The sequence below is a fragment of the Bradysia coprophila genome, unplaced genomic scaffold, assembly GCF_014529535.1.
Source record: "Bradysia coprophila strain Holo2 unplaced genomic scaffold, BU_Bcop_v1 contig_232, whole genome shotgun sequence".
NCBI lineage: Eukaryota > Metazoa > Arthropoda > Insecta > Diptera > Sciaridae > Bradysia > Bradysia coprophila.
Window position 1 is genome coordinate 3,638,304 of NW_023503493.1, and position 23,216 is coordinate 3,661,519.

At 38.4% G+C, this 23,216-nt stretch overlaps 2 protein-coding genes across 3 annotated transcripts in view; one reads left to right on the plus strand and one right to left on the minus strand.

Moving 5' to 3' along the window:
* LOC119075961 (galactokinase-like) overlaps window positions 1–23,216 on the plus strand; it is a 42,818-nt gene that overhangs the window by 559 nt on the left and 19,043 nt on the right. For both annotated transcript variants that reach the window (XM_037182542.1, XM_037182543.1), the window contains exons 2-3: window positions 11,725–11,914; window positions 13,282–13,421. In XM_037182542.1, the coding sequence (XP_037038437.1) occupies window positions 11,753–11,914; window positions 13,282–13,421 (302 nt within the window). In that variant the 5' untranslated portion in view covers window positions 11,725–11,752. The remainder of the gene's footprint in view (window positions 1–11,724; window positions 11,915–13,281; window positions 13,422–23,216) is intronic.
* On the minus strand, window positions 263–5,542 carry LOC119077186. The gene is made up of 2 exons (XM_037184367.1): window positions 4,412–5,542; window positions 263–4,321 (listed from the first exon to the last, which is right to left on the minus strand). Exons 1-2 carry the CDS (start codon window positions 5,540–5,542, stop codon window positions 263–265), a joined length of 5,190 nt encoding a protein of 1,729 aa, XP_037040262.1.

The following is a 23,216-nucleotide window of genomic DNA, read 5'->3' on the forward strand; positions in this document are numbered from 1 at the left end:
TGTACAGCAATGTTAGTGTTAAGTTTTGTCCGGCTAGCTACCAGCTAGACTTCTAATTGTGCGATTTTGGGCGTTAAAACTGGTGAATAAAAGGCTTACACGTCTGTTCGCTTTGAATTGCTTTTTATTACAAAGATATTTTTCATAGACTTCTCGATTAGGTTTTATACAAAAGGCAAACTTGGATCATATTGAAATGAATTAAGCTTGGAGTTACAACATCCTCCCACCTTTTTTATCTACATAAAAAACCCCAACAAATTTAAGTAAATCGAATCGGAGCTTTTACTTTTCGACCAAACCGCGTGACCTTGTCCGATTTCTTATCCAAGTTTTCTTCCATGACCTCCTGATCGACAGCAACACATTTCTTCTTTACTCTCATCCGATTTTTAACAGTTGGTTCCGGTATCTCTGGTGTCTTCACTTCTTTGGCTCGTGTTCTGACTTCGCTATCCACTTGAATAGTGGAATCGTTACCAACTTCCATTGGAATCAGTCGTTGCAAAGCTCTTGTCAGTTCTCCATTCATAGTTTTGACCTTCGCCACCCGGATTTTGCCATCTGTGCCTTCAATCAATTCGGTAATGCGTGCCATTGGCCATTCAAGCCGCTTTTTGTCTTCGCTAGCGATGAGGACGACTTCACCCAATTGGAACGCATAATTGTCTTGTGGATTCGTTCGTTGTACCAATTGTCCTAAGTACTCGCTTCGAAAACGATCTCGGAGTTCTTTCTTCAACTGCCCTAAATGTCTTAGCTTTTCACGTAGGCGGCTTCCAGTTATTACCTCAATCTCCGGAAACTCTGATTGTTCGATATCACACAAAAATGCTGCTGGAGTCAACGGAACCAAATCATCTGGATCATCTGAGACGTAAGTCAACGGTCGACCATTCATTAACGACTCCACATAACAAATTGACGTGTCTAATTCGGTTTTTGTTAATTTGTTGTGTCCCAACAGTTTTCGTAGAAACTCTTTCATCGTCCGAATCAACCGTTCCCAAAAACCGCCCCACCATGGTGATGCCGGCGGATTGAAAATCCACGTAATTCGTTGTAATCTCGAATCTGCCATAACTTTCTTCCAATCAATGTTTCCGAATAGATTCGCCGTTCCTATGAAATTTGTTCCACAGTCCGCATACGTAATAGAAGGTCTTCCCCGACGATAGATAAACCGACTCAACGCCAAAATAAATTCTTCCGTGTCGATCTTCGCCACCAACTCAAAATGTACAGCCCTTATCACCGCACATGTAAAGATGACAACCCATTGCTTCTCGTTACTTTTCAAATAGAGCGGTCCCGCTAGATCTACTCCAGTGATTTCAAATACTTTCGCATTCTTTACACGGTTTTCTGGAAGTGGTGCTGTTGGAACCGTTACTGGTGACCTCGAAAAACGGATGCACGTCGTACATTTCTTTATCACTCTTTTGACTGCTTTCTTTGCATGTACAATCCAAAACCGTTCGCGTAGTTTGTTGACCAAGAAATGCGTTCCTGCATGTCCACATCGAAGGTGTTCTTCCACAATCAATTTCTCCACATCTGGATGGATACATGGCAAAAGCAATGGTTTCTTGAAGCGTCCACTATCTTGACGATACAACAATTTTGTCACCACGTAGTAAATGTCGTCTTGATTCTTTTCCACTTTCAAGCCAGCAATGAAATCAGTGGCTGTTGGAAACACTTGCTTTTGGATCATCTTAACCATTGTAATTTCGGCCTCGTCAATCTCGTTCCAAGTCAAATGACCCACTCGACGGTCAATATTTTGTTTCTTTGCCATACAGTTATAAGCAAACCTCTTCAGAAATGCGATGCTTCTCAGATTCAACAAATACGAGCTGCTCTTCGAATACCATGGACTTTCAACGACCGCCAATACCTTAAGATTCTCGCTAGTGACTACTGACTTCTTTCTTTCAGCGGCCACTTCTTTCTCGTCGACTTGAAATTGTTCGTTAGGCCATTCAATCTGTGGACGTTTTAACCATTCAGGACCCTCCCACCAAATTGATTGTAACAGTTGTTTTGGTGACCCACCTCGGGAGGGAAAATCAGCTGGATTCACTTTGCCAGGAACGTGTCGCCATTCGTTTACTGTACCTGATTTAACAATTTCTCGCACTCGGTTACCAACAAACGTACCCCACTCATCGTTACGACCAATCCATGCTAATGCGGTTGTGGAATCAGTCCAATAGACACAAGGGATGTTTCTTTCGAAAATTCTTTGAACTGACGTACCAAGTCTCGTTCCAATCGTGCAAGCCATCAACTCGATCCTGGTACTTGTCATCTTTTGCAATGGAGCCACTCTTGCCTTAGCTTGTATCAATTGCACCGATACATTATTTCCACTCTCGACTCGTAAGAACGTCACAGCTGCATATGCCACTTGACTCCCATCACAAAATACGTGGAGCTGTTCTGTAGAACCTTCATTAAGATAAAAATTACCTCTCATGTTTCGTGGAATTTCAATCTTTTGCAAATACGTCAAGTCATTGGCCCATTTTTGAAAGTCTTCTCTCATTTCGTACGGGATCTCGTCGTCCCATCCAATCTTCTTTTTCCAGGTAGTTTGTATCATCAATTTCGGATAGATCATTGCTGGAGCCAAAATTCCCATCGGATCAAATACTTTGTTGATAGTTGCCAGCAGCGACCTTTTCGATAATTTTTCTGGAATCTCTGGAACTGATGCACAGGACAACGTATCTTTCTTCTTGTTCCATCGCATTCCCAACACCGCCGAAAAATGATCTTGATTTTCTGTTTCTTCTTCCGTGCTGCCCGGCTCAGTATGCTCCCACTGTCGAAGCTCCATATTCGCCTTTGCCAATATCTCGATCGAATTTCGTTTAAAATGTTCATATTCTTCCATAGAATGCACCGACGTGACACTGTTATCTACGTACAACGATTTCTTTAACTTTTCTGCAATTTCTTTGTCTCGGGGCCAAACTTTATTCAAATGATGCTCGATGACTGCTCCCAAAATGAAAGGACTGCATGTCAAACCAAAAACGACTCGCTTATGTTTGAAAACTTTCAATTTCGTACAGGACTCGTCCTCCCACCATAAAAACAACAGAAATGTTTGATCTTCATCTTGTACGCATATCATTTGAAAAGCTTTTCTGATGTCCGAAATGACGCCAATGAGTCCGTCTCGAAATTGCAACATAACGTCAGGAATCAACTCAATTAAATTTGGCCCTTTTTCCAAGCATTCATTTAGTGACGGATGCCTTCCAACTTTGCACGAAGCATCGAACACCGGACGCACCGGCGTCGTCTTACTTTCTGGCTTATAGACAGGATGGTGAGGTATATAGTGACATTGTGCATCATTTGCGTCTTTTACTTCTTCGATAAAGCCCTCCACCTCCCATTGTTTGAATAAATCATCATACGTGTGGTACATACCCTTCTCTTTCAGTCTCTTCGTCGCATTGATTAAACGTTTTTCGGCAACCTTGAAATTGTCTGGAATTTCTTGAACACCATTGACCCAGGGCAGACTGACTTCGTATTTCCCATCGGTGGTGTATGAAATGTTCTTCTCGAAATCTTCCTTCACTTGACGATTTCTTTCTTCCTTGGATTTTGTTTCGACTGGATCACGAATCCCAATCGTCTCCATTTCCCACAACTGAGTAATGTCTGATTCGTTTACTAAAGAAACGGCCATTTGCATAGATGTGTTCAATTGCACTTCTTTCGGAATCGGACCCATGATCGTCCAACCAAAAATTGTTTCCACTACTCTCAGTCCACATTCTAGCAACATACTCCGGTCCGTCATCACCTTTGGTAATAGATCAGCACCCAGCAGGATATCAATATCCTCTATCGATGACTCTGAATCACTAATGCGAATGCCCATTGATTTCAATTCGTCCATCCATGGACCTGGTGGAAGTTTCTCAACACTGCCAGTGATTTTATCTTTGTTCGCAAGTTCCAACTTATACATTGATCCGTTTATTCCGTACAGCTGGACCTCATAAATCGAGCGCTCTTCAATACCGGTGATGACTCCTCCAAACAGAATATTCCTCTCGAAGTATTTTCCCAACATTGTTCCATCAATTCTTTTTGCCAGTTGCGTTGAAATGTAGCTACGTTGACTGCCATCGTCTAATAAACCACGAACGTTGACAACACCCTTCACAGTTTTGACTGGTAATAAGATTGTCGTCAGGAGTACGACACTACTCAAAATGTTGTTAGAGCCGGATTTCACTAACGATACTTCTTGTGGTTTCTCGTTGTTATTCGCCGACTGCCGACATATTATCTTGTGGTGTGGAAAAGAACAATTCGGACATGATAACTTTGCTTTACATTTGCCTGCCCAATGTCCTGGCAACAAACACCTCCCACATACTCTCTTGACTTTTACTAGATTCCATTTTTCATCGCCGGTCATCTTAAGAGCCGTGTTGCAATCATGAGACGGATGCTGCTTATTACAGAAGATGCATTCCAATTTTGCATTACTGGTATACAATGCGGCTGCAGTTGGAACGGACGAATCGATTTTCTTCGAAGTAACCTTAGTGTTCAAGCTTGATTTCACCAATGTTCGTTGCTCTTCACGCTCCACTTCTTGTTGCAAGAACTCCAGCAAATAGTCCAGCTCACTTTTGGGTGGAACCTCAATCGACCCGTCTTTGTCGTACTTTGCAGATCTCTGCCATGCTACCAATACATCTTCAGGTAGGCTAGCTTCTACCATCGGATATAAGAACAATGATGCCTGCTCGACGGTGATGTCCAACGACTCCAAAGCACGAATATGGCAAACCAGTTTATCGTACGTGGTAACGATGTTGGCTTTCTTGTTGATATTTTCCAAACTCATTTTGAAAAGTTCTCGAATGTAAACTTGTATCAGCATTTTTTTCTTTCCAAATCTTTCTTTCAGCACCAAAATGACCTTCGGGTAGTTCGCTTCTGTCGCTGGAAAACTCTTAACAATTTCCTCACCCTTAGAATTCGGTTCCATGGCCTGAATCAAATACTGAAACTTGTCTGTTGCATGTAGCTCCTCATCCTCATCTATTTTGCTGAATTGCGCCCACCAGCCCAACCAATCCAAAAGCTTACCACTGAATTTCTTCAATTCGATCTTTGGTAATTTGAACTGTCGTTTTCGAGCTGATGTTGTGCTTACTGACGATGCTACATCATCATCCACTGCCCTCGTTGTTACCTCGATCTTCTGAATTTCACTGTCGATCCTCCACTTGGTCGCAACGATACGTGTTCCTATGTCTTCGCAAGCTATCGCTTCATTCAACTGTGCCTCTTCTGATACGTTCGGGTCTGATAACATCTCGTTGAATATTGATTGGTCCAACTCAGCAACTTTTTCCTGTAGTCCATTTAACCGCTCAAATCTCGTTCTCAAACTGATGATATCACGCACAGGATTTTGTAATTCAGCCTCTAATTCATTGATGGATTTTGTAATGAGTCCACGAATGGTTCCACGGGCTTTCTTCAATTTGTCCATTTTCAAAATTCAACGAAAAAATGAACTTTTCTTTCTACGCTTCAAAATCGTCGTCCAATCCGGGGGCGCCAAATGTTAAGTTTTGTCCGGCTAGCTACCAGCTAGACTTCTAATTGTGCGATTTTGGGCGTTAAAACTGGTGAATAAAAGGCTTACACGTCTGTTCGCTTTGAATTGCTTTTTATTACAAAGATATTTTTCATAGACTTCTCGATTAGGTTTTATACAAAAGGCAAACTTGGATCATATTGAAATGAATTAAGCTTGGAGTTACAACAGTTAGAGTGGGATACCATGTAGCGAAAAGTGATGAATAGAACCATTAGGGGTAAACCTTTTTGTTCGTAAATAGTGGTTACGTAGAGTTATGCTTGATTTCCACCGTTTACTATCCGTTTACTCTTTCAAAACAAAAGGAAATAGACGTGGTTTCGCTCAACAGAGCCAGAACGGCGTAAGTGGAATTCAAGCATTAGTCTAGTGTCTTGACATAAAAGTCTGTAAAAATTCTCAAAAAATGTCTATATGAAGGGTAACATCGGAGATTTTTTACAGATTTTTTGGACCCCTATTTAAGGGTGAAAAAATTCAAAGAAAAATTCAATGATTTTTTTTCCATCTGTTAGACAAAAAGTGCTACCACCATTTTTGGTTCGTTCATGGGATGTAATTTTTTGAGATTTTTCAAAATGGTGGAACACACCTTAATTTATCGAAGAATTTTTTAATGAATTTTTTCACAACCAAAAATTCAAATGAATGAATGAATGAATGAATGGGTAATTTTATTTAGAATATTTTCCATCAATACAACTTTTACAATAATCACATTAAACATTTAGGAACTAATCCTGTCGTTAATTATACTTTCTTTTAACAATTTTTCAAATTTACAAAATGAGACCTCCTCAGTAATAAATTTGGGCAGCGAATTGTACATCTTTATTCCCTTATAAAATAATGCGTTTTGACTAGTCGACTTCATAGCCGTTGTTAACTTTATATCACAAGAGTTTCTTAAAGTTCTAGTTTGGTTTTCATAATTATATCTAATTTTCTCCGTCAAATACCGTGGTGCTTTACCTTTTACAATTCTATGAATGCACAACATCGTATTATAAACTATTGACTCATGCACACTCATCAATTTCAAACTCTCAAGCAATTCGATTCTCTTTGTCTTACGCTTGGCTCTTAAGATATTTTTCATACACTTGTCCTGCATCTTTTGTAACCGTAAAATGTCAGTCTTATTGCACAGAAACAGAATACTACTACAATACTCAAAATGAGGACGTATTATCGACTTATAAAGATTTAACTTTTGATATGAGCTTAGTTCGTTCCTAAGTCTAGCGAGCACAGACACTTTCATCCCAACTTTCTTACAAACGTAGTTAACATGTTTATCAAAAACAAGTCTTTCATCTATTATAACACCTAAGTACTTCATATGGTCAACTACTGATAGTTCACTGTCATTCACAAAAATGTGCACTTCGTCTTTCTTAATCGACTTGTTCGTTATTATCATCACTCTTGTTTTGTCCACATTTAATTTCAGTTTATTTTGGCAGATTTTGCTGAATAAAGTGTTGAGATCGTCGTTCGTTCGAGATACCGCATCGTCTATATTGTCAGTAATCACATACAGTAAAGTGTCATCGGCAAACAGTTTGATTTTGCTGTGTTGAAGCTCGTTCCCAAGGTCGTTGATATAGAGGATGAAAAGGGTTGGTCCAAGGATTGATCCCTGTGGTACGCCAAATCGATTGTTTAACTCTTCCGAGATTACTTCACAGATTTTTACGACTTGTGTTCTGTCTGTGAGATAGCTTTCAAACCATTTTAATGCTGTTCCACGTATGCCCAATTTGTACAATTTCCGTAGAAGCAACTCCGGTGTGATTGTTTCAAATGCTCTTTGAAAGTCCAAGAACACTGCAATTATGATCTTTGAAACGTTGAGGGCTTCTTTCCATTCATAAAGAATTTCATTGAGTGCAGTCTCACAAGAGTGTTGACCGCGAAAGCCCGACTGGTAATCCTTCAATAACTGGTCAACCTGAATGAATTCCGCAAGTTGTTTGTGGGCTAGCTTTTCAATTAACTTTTCCAGACACGGAAGCATATGGATTGGGCGATGCTCGTTGATTTTCGTTGTTCCTGGCTTTTTCTGCACTGGAGTCAGTGTTGATCGTTTTAATGATTTTGCAAAAACGCCAGATTGGAATGATTCATTAATGATGTCTACAAGTTGTGGTCCAATGACGAATGCTGCATCAAGAAGTACATCTGGTTTTATGAAGAACTCATCAGTGTTATTTTTCAGATCTTTAATTGCAGCTTTCATTTCTGAAATCGAGACACCACGAAAATTGAACGATCTTGGATTTTCTGATAGATTATCTTCATATTCGATTTCAGGAATGCTTGCGTTTAATTCGACAATACTGTTGACGTAGAATCTATTGAACTCTCTGGCAATCACAGATGTTACTCTCCATTCAGACATTTTTTGTGAATTTTTTCAGAATTTTCAGGTACAGTCATCGAGAGATATAAATTAGAGATAAAACTCCTTTTGAAAATTCCACTCTTATTTTTGGGTCATTATTAGCCCAAAACTTCAGGAAAATCTTAAAAAAACATTTAGGAGTTGTTGGATCCACTTTTCCATAGGAACTAACTACCGTAGGCGATTTGCATTATCTGAAAATTCGAGATTTTGCTTATTTTCATACAAACATCAATAATTCGAAGTTCAATATCTCGGCCAATTTTGAAGCTGCAGTAACGCTCGTTGAACTCGTATGGATTCCTAGATTCCAGATATTCTAGTTTGGGGGTCATTGGAGCCAAGGTGGAGACGTGCGGGCATGATAAGAACGACATAGTAGCCTTAGTTAAGTCTCTAAAGCATATTAGATTTGTCTGAATAAAATTAGTCTATTTCGAGACGACAGGCTGGTCGTTTCATTGTAGATTCCGGACTGGAATAGAACCGTAATTCTAACAATACCTTCATACGATTCTTGTTACATAAATAGCTATTTTCCTAACGAATGCTAAAATGCTTTTTTTAAGTGAATAAGGGGTTTCCAGCACGAGCCAAAGCCGAGTTCTGGAATCGAATTCGCTAAAAAAGCATTTTAGCATAAGTTAGGAACAACATTTTTCCTAAACGACGTCGGGAATACGCTACGATGTCGCGATATTTCAACACTAGTTAGGAAAAACAGCTTTGTATGCTTGCTAAGAGGACCGAAAGTAAAGCTGTCAATTCGCGGGGCGAAAGCTTTCGCTTTCGCCCCTTGAATTGACATTTCTTTACTTTCGATCCTCTTAGCAAGCATACAAAACTTAATACGTAACTCTTTCGGCCTACTCAATCGATACGTAAATAACTATTACTGCACTGAGTGTCTAAAACAATTCCATCACCACAATTCTATAATGCCAATACTTTCATTTATTTTATTTGTCACATAGGAAAAGTCTGCGTAGCTCCAATATGCAAGTTACAATTCGAAAGAGTTACTTTCTCTTAATAATTCTGTTGCTTGGAATCGACAATATTAAACCTTTTGGAGAATTTCCCAATAAATATCATTTTGAAAAGTGCAGATTACCGCCAATATAGAGGACCATAAATTTGTTATATTACTTTGATGTGCGCGATAATATCAAAACTATAAAAATGTCAAGCACTAAAATTCATTCATCCATAAAATCTTCAAAGTTACAAAAACTAATAGACTTTTCATTTACTTGCCACGACAAGCAACGGGAGTTCACGTCACGGTTTAATGGCTTTTCATATTTGACAAATAAAATGGAAAATGCGCGAAAATTGCGACAGAATAAATTTTATTGAACGGGAGTCGCAGTCGTTTTCTTTTTCTCTTCGTTGTGTTCATAAGAACATTTCAAATGACAGAGAGAAACGAAAGATAATTTCCCAGTCATCGTCGTCGTTCATTTCAACTGATTTATTAATTGCAACCCAGTAAATGCAAATCTGATAATCCAATGTCAAAAAGGTCAAAAAGAAGCGCCGATTGCATGAATAGCAAGTTTTCAAAACGTTATCTGATTTAGCAACAGGATTTCTTTCTTTTATGGAAAATTTATTGAATGAAGAGATAAGCCGACGACAAAAGTATAATTTTATGCATTATGGGAAGGTGATAAATAGGCGAACTCTCTCATTATACATACACACTTCAACTCCAACTCAATCACATAATCTCTCAATAAAGAATCATCAAAATCATTCGCTGTATAATTAACACGGCTCTGTTATCAATATAAGTTCGTAATGTTTACTCCGAAACGTTGTAATTGATTTTACTGATGAGAGTATAAATAGCATATTTGTGTCATACAATCTACGAACTATAAATTGTGCTAACAAAAATGAATTTTCTCTCAAATTTTAAGTAACTTTCATCTGCTTTCATCTATCTACGCCCGGTGTGTATTTTCATTACAATATTTACTTTAGCAGAGGAGTTAGGTATACGAATAGGAATAAGTTCCAAAATAAATAACTCCGAGGAAAACTTTATTAGTAAATGCACACACGTACTCGCATGGTGGAAATTTACACGATATTTACGCTAACAAGAGCCCGTCAGCATTATGCGGTAATTTTTGCGCGTCTGAGAGGGATTATTAAGTCTGTCTCTGATTTGAATCGTGGCCGGGACTATTTTTCAAAAACTTTTTCAAAAACGATAGGTTCGCCCAAGGTTGTATAAGTTTATGAGAAGGTTACACCGATCGCATGGGCAGTTATCGCAAAAATCCAGTGAACTTTGCTGTAATTTTCATACAAAATTGAAATTTCCAAGGTTGTATGTGAGAAGGCTACGCCAATCACCATTATACTTCACCGTGTCGCAAAAGTGAACATGTCGGCTACCGGTAACTCTAACTGCATTACAGTATGAAATTTCAACTGAAATTAGAGCAAAGTTCAGTGGATTTTTACGAGTCAATGATCGGCGTAACCTCATCATACACAACCTTGGTAATTTTAGACCAGTTGAAAATTTCAGTTTGAGTTATCGATTGGCTCCATGGTTGTTTTTTGCGATAGGACACAGTGAAACAATGTCGAAATATTAACAGAACTGGTTGGACAAGGCGATTATTACTTTATTAAGTTCGCCAGTACCTGGCAGTACTGTCACTATGGACATCCGGTCGATTGCCGAACGGCTTTTTGATTTTGGTGTGAATAAAGAACCCATTACAAAATATCTTCGTAAAACGTCCCAAGCCATTTTTCGAGTGTCTCCGTCCCTTGGTTATGACACCCACGAACGCAGCTATGGTACCCAAATTTAAATGGTTCCGTGGTTCATATTTAACATATAAATTCTCTTCTAATGAAGTGGGGGCGCCACTAGAAAATTTGGGTGCCATGGCCTGTTATTTCAGAACTCATTTGCCTCTCGTTGGCATCGAAGTACTAGATTTAGGTGAATGTGGTGTGCTAGGTGTGCGTTGTTCCAAGCAAAATAATTGCATAAATAACTCAAGGTCAGCAAATCAGCAAAAAGATACGAAACCCAAGCAACCCAAGATTTGGGTGAATTCGACTGCAGAGCAAGTTCACTTCATTGTAGCTCGTAAAGATTTCAATAGAATCTTTGGCGGTGTTGAAATACTTTAAAAACATTCGTGTAATCATATTCCAAGAAGTCTAGTACTTCAATACGGAACCATCACAAACGGAAGAGCATTAAGTAATAAAGTGGGTGGAATTTGCAGAATTTAATTTTAATAAAAAAAACCTACAAAAAATCCAACCCAGTTGCGTCGGATGCTGTAATACTCTACTAAGCGGAAAATGAATTCATAGTTTCAGAATGTTAAATATGTAAACAAACGACACGTCTTCCAAGAAAGTTCTCACGTAATATTTACACAGCTAAAATCATGTAAAAGAAACGTGTTTGAATGCGAAAGTGGCGAATGAAATGCAATATTATCTAACTTCCACAACCTTTAAGGTGACAGTGAAATTATTAAGTTTCGTTCTGTGATGATAAGATTTATGTAAATAAAATGAAATGCACAAACAACTTGTGTGCCACTTAATACTTCCGCTGTGCGTGTAGCTCTTCCACTGTAAAAGCGAAAATGATTTTTATTTTCCTTCTTCTCTACAGTTTCACCACTTACACCAATCTTGACAAAATGACAACAACTTTGCCGACATTCAATCAAACGCTCGAAACGGCTGTAATCACATTCAAGAAAGTATTCAATGCAAATCCGGATGTAGCAAGTTGTGCCCCAGGTCGTGTAAATCTAATTGGCGAACATATAGATTACAACGATGGGTATGTTTTGCCGATGGTAAGTTAGAATTGTCCTGGGGACATTTATTGGTAGAAATGTATATATGCGATCGATGTTTAGTTTAATGCATGCATGAGACTGGGATGATTGGAGAAGTGAATTGATTTTGTTGGCAAGTTCTTACCGAACGAAAGTTTAAAATTGAGTTAAGAATGTAGCTGACGATGAGAAGAAATAGTTGGGAATTGAGATTAAATTTGTCCTACCATCTTACTTCGGAACTCTATTAGAGGTCCTCTGAGTTGCTATTTTTGGAGCCAACGTTTTCAAATCATTGACAGTATCAGTGCGTTTTCGAATTCGTCGAAAATTTACTTTGTCTAACTAGTGCGAAAATGTCCTTTGCGACACATCATATAGAACATTTTGTTCCCAACGCATCCGCATGCTTTTTTATATATTTCGCTTAGACTCGTGCCAAAAATTTGCCAAAAATAGTTATTTGTTCACCGAGAGAAACAAAAAAGTTTCAAAGCTTCCGAAGTTTCTGTTGATGTGAGAAAATGACTATTTTCTCGCCTGCTGTGTTGTGAAAAGCAAACATGCCCCATTGTTCATCATATAGGCCAGATTTTCATTTTTACTAGCTTTTAGGGTATTAGCAAACAAATAGGGCAGCTCCGCTCTACTTTCCATTGTTCTAATGTAAACGGTGAGAGAACGGAGTGAACTACGATCCTAACAGCCGGACTGTATCTGAGAGAATCAGCCCAGTTTGTCAGAATTCTCTCAAACGCATCCCAGTCTTTCATATGGGCGCTCTACGTTCTACCACGCAGAAAAACGCTATCATTTCTCTGACACACACATGAATGAGAACAGAGTCGGAGCGTGAGGTGCCGTTAGCATTTATCTATATTGACATTGTGTCCATATTTCAAATCAGTAACCATTGATCTTGGAAAAAGTTTTATTGCTTGGCCAGTGTGAAAGTTGACCATTACATAGCCGCTTGACCCATGCGGAAATGATCCATTTCTGGAAGGAACATTCACGGTTCATTTTATGTGAATTCCTTTGGATGCTGCTACGTAATTCATTAATTCGGAAACAATATTGTGATACCAGCAAACTCACTCGTATGTGTGAAAAACAAGCTTCGGTAACTGTTTTTCAACCAATGTAGTTGTCTACGTCTACCTCGCCTTCGGCTCGGATATACAAATTCTACACTTGCCGAAAAGACAGTTACCGAAGCTGTTACCTCATGTAATGAACTACTCTCTCAGCATTCAATGCATAATCTACCCTTACTGATAATCGACAGCCGATTGTATAAAATCGACGTCTTTAAAACTTTCGAATGCACGAAAGTTTAACCCAACAATTTGCATCAATCGTTCAAACAAAATCATTTCGAACAGGCACTGCCCATGGTAACGATTATTGTCGGAAAGGTGGTGCCAAACTCCAACATTGCCGACATATTAACATGTTGCGATGGAGCTGACGATCCGAGACGAATTCAATTTCAATTAGACAATGTGACACCGGGACTTCCAAGGTGAGTCAATTGTCTTGCCAAACATTTACTTTGCTGAAGAGTTCAAATAAACAGAAAGCGATATATGCGAAGAGAACAGCTTAACAGCTAAAGTTCCCTCCGTTTTACAATTATGATATTGAATATGACGGCAAAAGATTTGGAATTTTCGTTTTAAGTGGAAGTGAGAAAGAGATTTCAGAAAATTGGAAAAGTTCTAATGTATAGCATTTACGTCATTTCTATCATACATAATAATAAAAGTACCGCGTTCGTTCGTTCGGTATATTATTTTTACGTTAACCCCCCATTCCCCGGCCAGCTATGAACGGGAGAAAAACATTTTACTTTCTGCACAAAATAATAAATTTGTTTTTCTGTTTTTTCAATAAGTGAAGAACTTACTCACGTTCTTCGGGAAATGATTTTCTTTGAAATTATTATCTCCTTTAGTTGAACGTAATTCCGCGAAAGACGGGAAACTTATTGTCTTACATCTTCCAGTGGATTAGAGCCATGAATACGGAGACCATTTGAACAAAACGCTTTTCGGAGGATCAACAATATGTGCAGTTAACGAGTTGTATTGTCTTAAGTTTGTCTAACAGAATCGAATGAATAAAATTTCCTTCGGTGTTTTTACGTTGATAATATAAAGACTAAAGGGAGTTCACCAAGATCGCCGATACGCGGGAACACTCCTTTTCCATATGAACAAATTCACCAAAATCGAATTTGTTTCTGGTGGTGAATTTGTAGGATGAAACTTTTGGGACTTTCCCCAAAGTTTGCAGCCTTGGATTATAATTGGCTTTTGATATAGTGAAACGGCAACAAAATCAATCGATTTCTAGCGAACGTCAGTGAAATTTAGATAGAAATTCGCTTCAACTGTTTTTCAGCTGGTCTGTTCAAAGAAACAAAACTGGTTGCACGTCTCCATACGGTTTTAACACTACTACGCACATGTGCGAGACCTTCCTATAAAGACCTTGAATTTGACAACAGTGCGTATGGCCATGTTTAAAAAAAATCAAAACCCCCTCAAAGCCAATGGCGATTCACTTGTCAAACGGGCACTACATGAACAAATTCCTTAATCCGTTCAAATCCACAAAAACTCACGCAAGTCAAATTCAATTTATTCGGTTCCAAAACTATATACAAACGATAAAAGTACGCAGTTCCAACAACATTATTACGCGAAACCCGAAACGTCACGGATGCAACATAACAAATCTTATATTCACCTGAAACTTGGGTTTTGTAAAGTTTGTGATCCGCTGAACGTTTGCGTCATCTTTGACGTGTGTTTATATACTTTGAGTCGATGCGTCAAAAATCGTCCACACTTGTTAAACATTTCATTCACAAAATTTTGGTCCAAAATAGTTAAGGCTAGGGTCTCTGTGGATGACGTCGGACATTTTTGGAGCGGCATTGTTGGGTTGTAGCGTGACTTCGAATAAATCAATGAAGACGTTTAAGCACTTTTGTTTGTTTGAGTGCAAAACAGCTGTAAAATTCATCTTCGGAAGCCCTTACGTCAAACCTCGCGTCAAAAATCGTCTTTTCATAGAGACAAAAACTCAATATAAACGACCATTTCCTGCCTCTCCTGTCATGATAGCTCGAAGTCCTTTACCTCTCTCTTCTCTTCGCACTACATTGAAACAGTGTTTTAACCATATAATCTTGTGATTAAGCAAGTGAACTTTTCAGAGAAATGATAAGTTGGTACGCCTGTGGCGAGATAGAAGGAGCATGTCGAAAAAATTGGCACCTCTCTTGAGAGAATTCGTATGTAATTGTCTCCCATACCGTACACAATTTTTAACCTCAGATTCCTTCTATCTCGCCACAGCCATACCAACTTATCATTTCTCTGGAATTTTTGTTGGTGGATGTGTCACTCTCTATGACTCTCATTCCTGTATATGTGGTGGTTTCTGGTTTGATAGCACCACATATCGTTAAATGTTACGTCAAATTTCACTTTACTCTCCCTGTAGTAAAGCATTTTAAAAAGAGGTGTCACTAGCATCGACCTAGCGATCCAGGTAATTCAATCAGTAGAGTGATGGACTCACGACCTATATGTTACGGGTTCGACTCCCGTGTCAGACATATTTCATAGGGTTTATCCTAATCGTAAATGATCAGTCTCTGCTGTTAGTTATCACTAGCCAGCTCTATCGGCCGTAATAGGTCTCTAAAAAAAACACCAAAAAATGCTGAACTCAGTTGTTGTAATCCATGCGCAAGTCACAATCGTGATTCTAAAATGTCACCTACTGGCGACACCTATATTCTAATAGATGAATCATACGATTTTTAATTCAAAATTCACAAAAAATTCTCGAAAATATGGCTAATATGGGTGTTTGGAAAGGATCGGCTTTCCTGCCCATCTTATCCTATCCTATCCTAGCATCGACCTAATTTGCTAGGCTATGCGTCTGAATGGTATTAGAACGACATACAGCGAAAGGTGGAACTTCTAGCGGAAATAAACTGAACTAACAAGTGACGCAATTTGTATTGCAGCATGCAAAACGCCAATAAACAAAGACACTCGTAGCACAGGTAACTTCTTCCTTACACTCTTGGTATGAAAAGCAATCTGAAATCGCTTGAACGTCTCTACCCTTTTCCCACGTCAAATTGTGAATGGAACTCATATCCCAACTCGCACACAACTGTGCGTTCCATTATCTAATCCGCATTGAAGAATTTACAACTTCCACACATATCGATGATAACACATATATCCATCCAATCCATCCAAAAAAAAACGTACAGGCAACCGTAATAATAGATAACAACACAAATAATAATAATAAAATTTAATATATCGGTTAAGAGGCACTGAAAGCGATGAGATAAAACAATATTATTAGCTTATTTAACAAACATATCAAACTTTTCCCCCGTCTCAATCAACAACAAATCGAAAAAGTTAAATAAACATCCACAGATATAAGGAACAAGACGGAAAGAAAAAGAAAACTATTCAACAGACGCCTTGGCTTCTGCGGAACTCTTTTCCTTTTACTTCACCATCAGCACCCATAACATTATACCCGAGTTTATTTATGTCTCTCGTTTTATTCGGAAGTATAAAAACGCGTATATGGATACGAGTATACCATACATACATGTATGTATAACACTCACACACATATATAGTATACATATGCAAACAATAAACATGAACTGATGGCAATTTTATGAGAAAACTTAGTCCATTTCCGTTCAGCTCATGAGGCCAAACTAAACACAAAAGTCTACAATGTGGCATACAGAAATGTGTGTGTGTGTGTTTCACCTCTTTTCGGTGTGTGCCTCAGCCGGAGCATAATAAACAATTGTTCCAGCAAACAACCATCAACCGTCGGACGTCTCCTCTTCTCTGACAATGCAAATATATTCCTTTTAAAACGAAAAGATTCATCAACATCATTTATAGTATGCATATCCTTCTCGATGTGTGGTTCATTTTCTGCATGTTGCGGCACTGTGAGAAAGGATCAGCTCACGGACGAGCAACGACCCATCCACTAAAATGTGTCTGGTTCGATTCCTGTGTCAGACAAAATTCTTTTAAGTGAGTGAATCACATTTGTGACGGTGGTTGGAACGATGTACACACTGCTTAGTTCGTAGGATATGTAGAATATCACCCGAATACGATGAATCTGTGTGCAGCCTACTTTTAGGCGACATATCAATTGTGCGCGTCATGATCCTCAGAGTGTATTTGCATACTTTGACTGAACTTATTGTCGTGAAGGCATAGGTAGGTATAGTAGCAAACAACAAATACTGTGGCTCTGCGCGATAAACCAGAATAAAGTGATGTGATCCTCTGAAAATTCGAGCGTGCAAAAGAAGGCATTAGAATTCATAACACAGAGAGTTTTGAAAAGAACCAAAGTAGTCTTTGACGAGCTGTTACAATGTACGACTATCTATGTCGTTCAATCTGTCAGCAAGCACATCGTCATAACTATATCGTTAGATTTAATCTCTTATTTGTTTTGTTTAAATTATTCTTTGTTTGATATTAGATTACGCGCCTGACCTCTGCGAAAGTTGACCTTTACATATAGACCTGAAGCCTGTGGTATTTTGAGGTGCCCATGAATACGAGCGACAAAAAATGTGATTTCCTGGAAAATGCATATTGTGGCATGCCAGACGAAAGGAAAATCGGAAAATCTTTGTCGTGGTAAGCCCTTGATCTGAAAGTGAACAGAAAAACCATCGCCAGACAAAATTGAGTGTGAACTGTCAGCCGCCAGACAAAATGAAAAGTCCAAAAATGGTCAGTTTTGGTCGTCATATGTATTTTGTCTGGCGAGTGTTTTTCTGCTCATTGGGGTCCGTGGGCGTTGAACGACACCAATTTTAGGTTATGGACTTATGGCAACAAATTGCGATCAATTTTGAGTTTTCTTTTTGTCTGGCGCCTCACAGTTCTCAAAAAAAAATTTTGTCTGGCGATTGGGGTCCGTGGGCATCGAATGACACCAATTTCAGATCAAGGGCTTACCACGACAAAAAGTGGTTTTTTCCGATTTCCTTTTGTCTGACATGCCACAATATGAATTTTCCAGGAAATTCACAGAACAGTTTTTGTCGCTCGTATTCGTGGGCACCTTTAGGATCCAAGAGAATTCGAGGACCATATGAGGGACTCAAAATACCACAGCCTTCAGGTCTAATACGAGGTTGCCCCTGCTAAAATGATCCATTATAGAAGAACATTTTCGGTTCATTTCGACTTTGCAACGTACTATACGTTCACATGTGCCGAAATTTTCCTCAGTGTCGACCATAAGTTCGATGGAGTGAGGACAGTATAACATTTAAATTCGCAATCATTCGACAATGCCGTCTGCAATTTTATTCATTTATATGCACGGAAAGGCAGATTTTCTTCCAAGTTCATGAATGGCATGCACAGAGACCAATGTATGTCTCTCTGTGTGTGTACATTTGCGGTCGAAGTGCGGTCCAGGCAAAATCAAACAATTTCCATACAAAACATCAACAATGGGAAAGGAAATTGACGACGAGAAAAAACCGGAAAATTTATTTTATGTTGACTTGAATTGTATAAAGAAGACGAAGAACTTTAAGTTATTTCTCTTCTTTGCTATTTGCACTGGTGCATCCATTTTTGCATACAAATGAGTAAAGTTTATATTTGCCTTCATCCCGTTCCGCATGCAGAATGAAAATTGGTGGAGCCGAGTGGATTGTGTGTATTTCGGGGGTAAGGGGGCAAATTATTTTAATTTTATTGAAGTTATGCTTGGCATTCAAGAAAATATTGAATTTTGCAATCGAATGGCATTATTAGTTTTCTTTGGATGATATTAGCCCGTCCATACACATAGAGATTGTAAATTAAGCTTTAACCGCACGGTCGGATCACTGCGAATTCCGTTTCAACGGGAACTTTAAACGAATTTCGCATTCATTAACATTTGTGCAACGAAAAGTGTTCGAATTCTGAAAATATTTATGCTTCAAATGAACTATGAACGGAATGTTTTCGTGGTGAAGAAATTCAGTCGCTTCAAGAATTCATCTATTTTGCTCATTATCCAATAGGACTAGAGTTCCATCGAAAGTTGTAGCCACAGCTGAACTACAAGTTTTCAGAAATTCTATATTAGTCGGCAATGTGGACGTTTTGTGTCAGATTGGCTATTTAAGCGGTGATCAAGAGACATAAATATAAGCGAATGAATGGAGAATATGAATGAATGGCATTCGAATGCGAATGGTGGGACAGGATTTTCCGTTGTTGTTTCCCCCTCGGTAACGGGAGAAACATTTGGTCAATTATTATATTAGTTATGGGATCAAAGTGACGTTTCAAACGTCAAAACCGAACCTGATGATGAAACCAAGGTAAATATACATATTGAAGGTAACGCAGACTCTCAGGGAATAGCAAGAAATACGGATCCAAAGTTTCGGGTGAATATAAGATTTGTTATGTTGCATCCGTGACATTTTGCATGATCATGTTGTTGGAGCTGCGTTGTTTAGTATTGAGTGTTGGCATGTGTTGCAACCTAACAAAATGAATTGGACTTGTGTTCATTTACCTTGGATGAAACAGTCCAAACTATCCGTATTTCCATATTATTACTCTAAACTTAGTACACAAACCGTAAAAAATGTCTGAAAAACTTATCCATGTGAAAATTGCGGAGAAAACATCTTTGTTTCATACGTTCTGTAAACCCTAATTTTGCAAGGGTTTTTCTCTGTACTCGCCTTTACAGCTGTTCAGTTAGACCATGCAATGTAACTGAAAAAATAACTCAAAAGTGAGTGGTTTACACGAGGGGCAAACCACACGATTTGCAACTCTGCAACTCGTTTGCAACTTTTTGTGAAGGCCAGGTTCAAGCGGTTTAGTATTGCAATGTTTACATGCGATGTAAGGCGCTTTAACCTGTTAAGGCCAGGTCCAACATGAACGTTGTTTTCGTAATTGTTTTTGTCAAATTTGACCGATCAAAGTCTATGAGGAAAATAAAACAAGCATTTGATCAACGCACTCCAAGCATGAGTAGCACTCTAAATAGAGTACTTAAACTGGATCATACAAATTTTGACACTGTAAACAATATAGATTTATTTGACAGCTGTCACTCGAAGTACTGTAAACCTGATGTAAACTCTCATTTTTCATGCATTTTGCATAGTCTCACCAACTGATTAATACTTTTAATCGCTTTGTCACCACTTACAATATTTGATTTTTGGACGTTTAAAACGTCACTTTTGACAGATGAAATAGGTCAACTTTCCCTCCAATACTGGTCTTCCTCATTTGTGCAGTAGGACGTGCAATCAGATTGAGAAAATATAAATTCCAGGAATCGACAATGCAGAAATCAAGGGAAACCAATAGACCAATTGACCTCCACTTAGCTTTCCTTCGATCCTTTCAAATTTCCCACAACCATCCTCGCAACCATTGACACGACGAAAATTTATCTGCTCTGCAGATTTTCATTAGATTTGATTTTCTCACCCAAATGACAACCCATCTCCACGATCTACAACAATTTCGCTTTAACCAGAACCAATTGTTCTGGCGGTCTTATATCTGAATTGTTTCGTATGAATATTTATAAAACATCCGGGGTGTGTGTTTGTGTGTCACACGGTAACGGTAAAACGATATCTGATAAAGAAAGAAGTATAAATTGTCTCTTCTGTCGAAATGATGTCGATGTTGCTACGCATTTTCGAATAACTTTACAACTAAATTACTCCCCGATATCATGAAAAGGTCGTATCGTAACATTTTACAACATCTCCATATGCTTATATCAAACGAAACGCACACATTCCGTATACGTAACACATATCTATTCGATACCTTTTTCGGGATGATGTTCTCTCATATCAAATTCATTACATAAAACCTGAAACAACCAAATTACCTGATAATGTTTCATAAATGTATCCCTCCATATTACATAACAAAACATACACATGATCCAGTTAACATAAACATTCATTTCATTTTCCCCCCTACCACCCTAATATCGTATTGTGTATACCTCTCTGCCGTCGTCGTCGTCGTCGTCGATATAACAATCAAAACGATTGCCAAGAATAATACCTTCACCAACGAAACGGGAGGGAAAAAAATGTTTCGATAACGATACACTGGGTCTTGTTTTTGCCGGAGCCAGGCAAAAAATACCAAATACCGCCGGTAGTAAGGTTGATTAGTGTCGACAAAAAATGGGTTCGTTCGCCTGGAGGTTTTTAGTTGATTTCTCGTTCTCATCAGAGTTACAAAATTTACTTTTTGATTTTATACATTTCCGGATCATAAATGCTTGTCCTTCCACTAAATGTTTGATTTTGATTTGAAAAAGTTCAGTAAAAAACCGGAAGAAGATAATCAATTGAACCAATCATTAAATGGGCAATTGCTTGGACCTTTAATGATCATTTAGTGTTCATGGTATCTTTTTAGATACCTAACCAACAGTCCTTTACGGCCAATAACGAGTGCACTCACTTGACTTGAGCCAATTTAATCGGGTTTTTGTTTAGAAATCTGACAATCGGTTCAAATCCGTCTACGGTTGAGATTTGAACTCTCACACATAGTAACATGGGAAAGTTAGGCGAATACCCGATATCTCGCCTAAATGTAGGCTAGACATTTGCACACAAATCGATCGTATTTGGGTTACGTACGAGTCATGTTTAACCGCTTTAAAGTCGTATTATGTTGTTGAGGTATTGTAGCACTAAAATTTAACTCAAAACTCAATCCAAATTACGTTCGTCGTTAAATTTTACTTCCTCGAGTCTACTTGTAAACCGGAAGTATAAAACTGTTCATGAGCATGTCGTTTCATCTTAAATTGTGGTTTAGTGCCATTTACCATTTAGTGCCAGCTAAGGAATCAAGTCTGCTGTTTGTAGTCTGTGCTGAGATACCCAGCTACCCAGTCTTAGAATGAGAATGAAACCCTTTTAATAGTGAAATATTTTACCGTGTACCAGGAGGGAAAGTAGTTGGAGTTAAATACTGACTGTCCCAATAATGATTTTGTCGGTTAGCCGTGCAATAAATGCACTCAACTTCACATGACTTGAACCGATTCAATCGGGTGTTTGTTTAGAAATCTGACAATCGGTTTAAATCTCTCTGCGGTTGAGATCTGACCTCTCTTACTAAATGGCACAGGACGAATCAAATACAAAAAACCGTGTTTTATGGATGAATCCTACCACCGAACATGCTTTTATCATAGAAATGATAATCAAAGCTTAAGCTCCGACTGTGCGATAGAACGCGTCTTATAAAAAATGACAGCTATGTGAGAGAATGATCTCAGTTTGTATTGATTTGTGAGAGAATGATACCATGCATTTTTTGGGTTCCATTTGCCAGCACTACTGAACGGCCACTAGAAGACTATTGGGTCATCCATACATGACGTCCACTGTTTTCAGTGCTGCCAGCATTACTAAATCAATGACATGTGTGTTCTAAACGCCAAGCTAGGGTGAAGAAAACACATTTGACTCATGAAAATGTACTTTTATCGGGCTATTAATGATTAAATGATGATGGCAGCACTGAAAAAGTGGACATCATTTATGGATGACGACCCCGACAGACGAGGACATGGTCAGGATGAAAAAAGTACAAGAACTCAGAGTTTACTACAGGTTTACACCAGATATGAGTAATATTTGACATATGGCTCACACATGTCAAAATTTTGAAAACATTTTTCGCCGACATGTGACGAGTTCATTCGGAGAACATTGTTTGAAAACTGATGACCACAACACTGTTCCCATATCAATTCACGCCGTGGGTGCGCTAAAAAAATTAAAAATGGAAAGTGCGTTGGAACGTTAAATCGGTAATATTCAAATTCTAAGCCTGAAGCGATGCCAGCAACCGCAAGCAACCCGACTAACATTATTATACGAATGATGCCATTTTCTTCTATGAAATCTGTATTACATTTTTGCAATAAAACGAAATTTGATGTCATTGTAATATTTTTCCATATAATAATCTGATCGATAAACAGATTATGAAAAAAGATAAAAAAAAGAAAAAAAAAGTTTTCATTTCTTTGGTTCGTTTTGTTAGCTTTTTTGTTTCTTCACAACGAGACGAAGCAATACAAAATCGAATGGGAAAAAAGTGGAAATCAGATTATCGAATTGGAAAGATTTTTTTTTGTTTTGAATTCATTTTGCCATTTCGAAGATTTGAAAACGATGCTACCTGCTGGC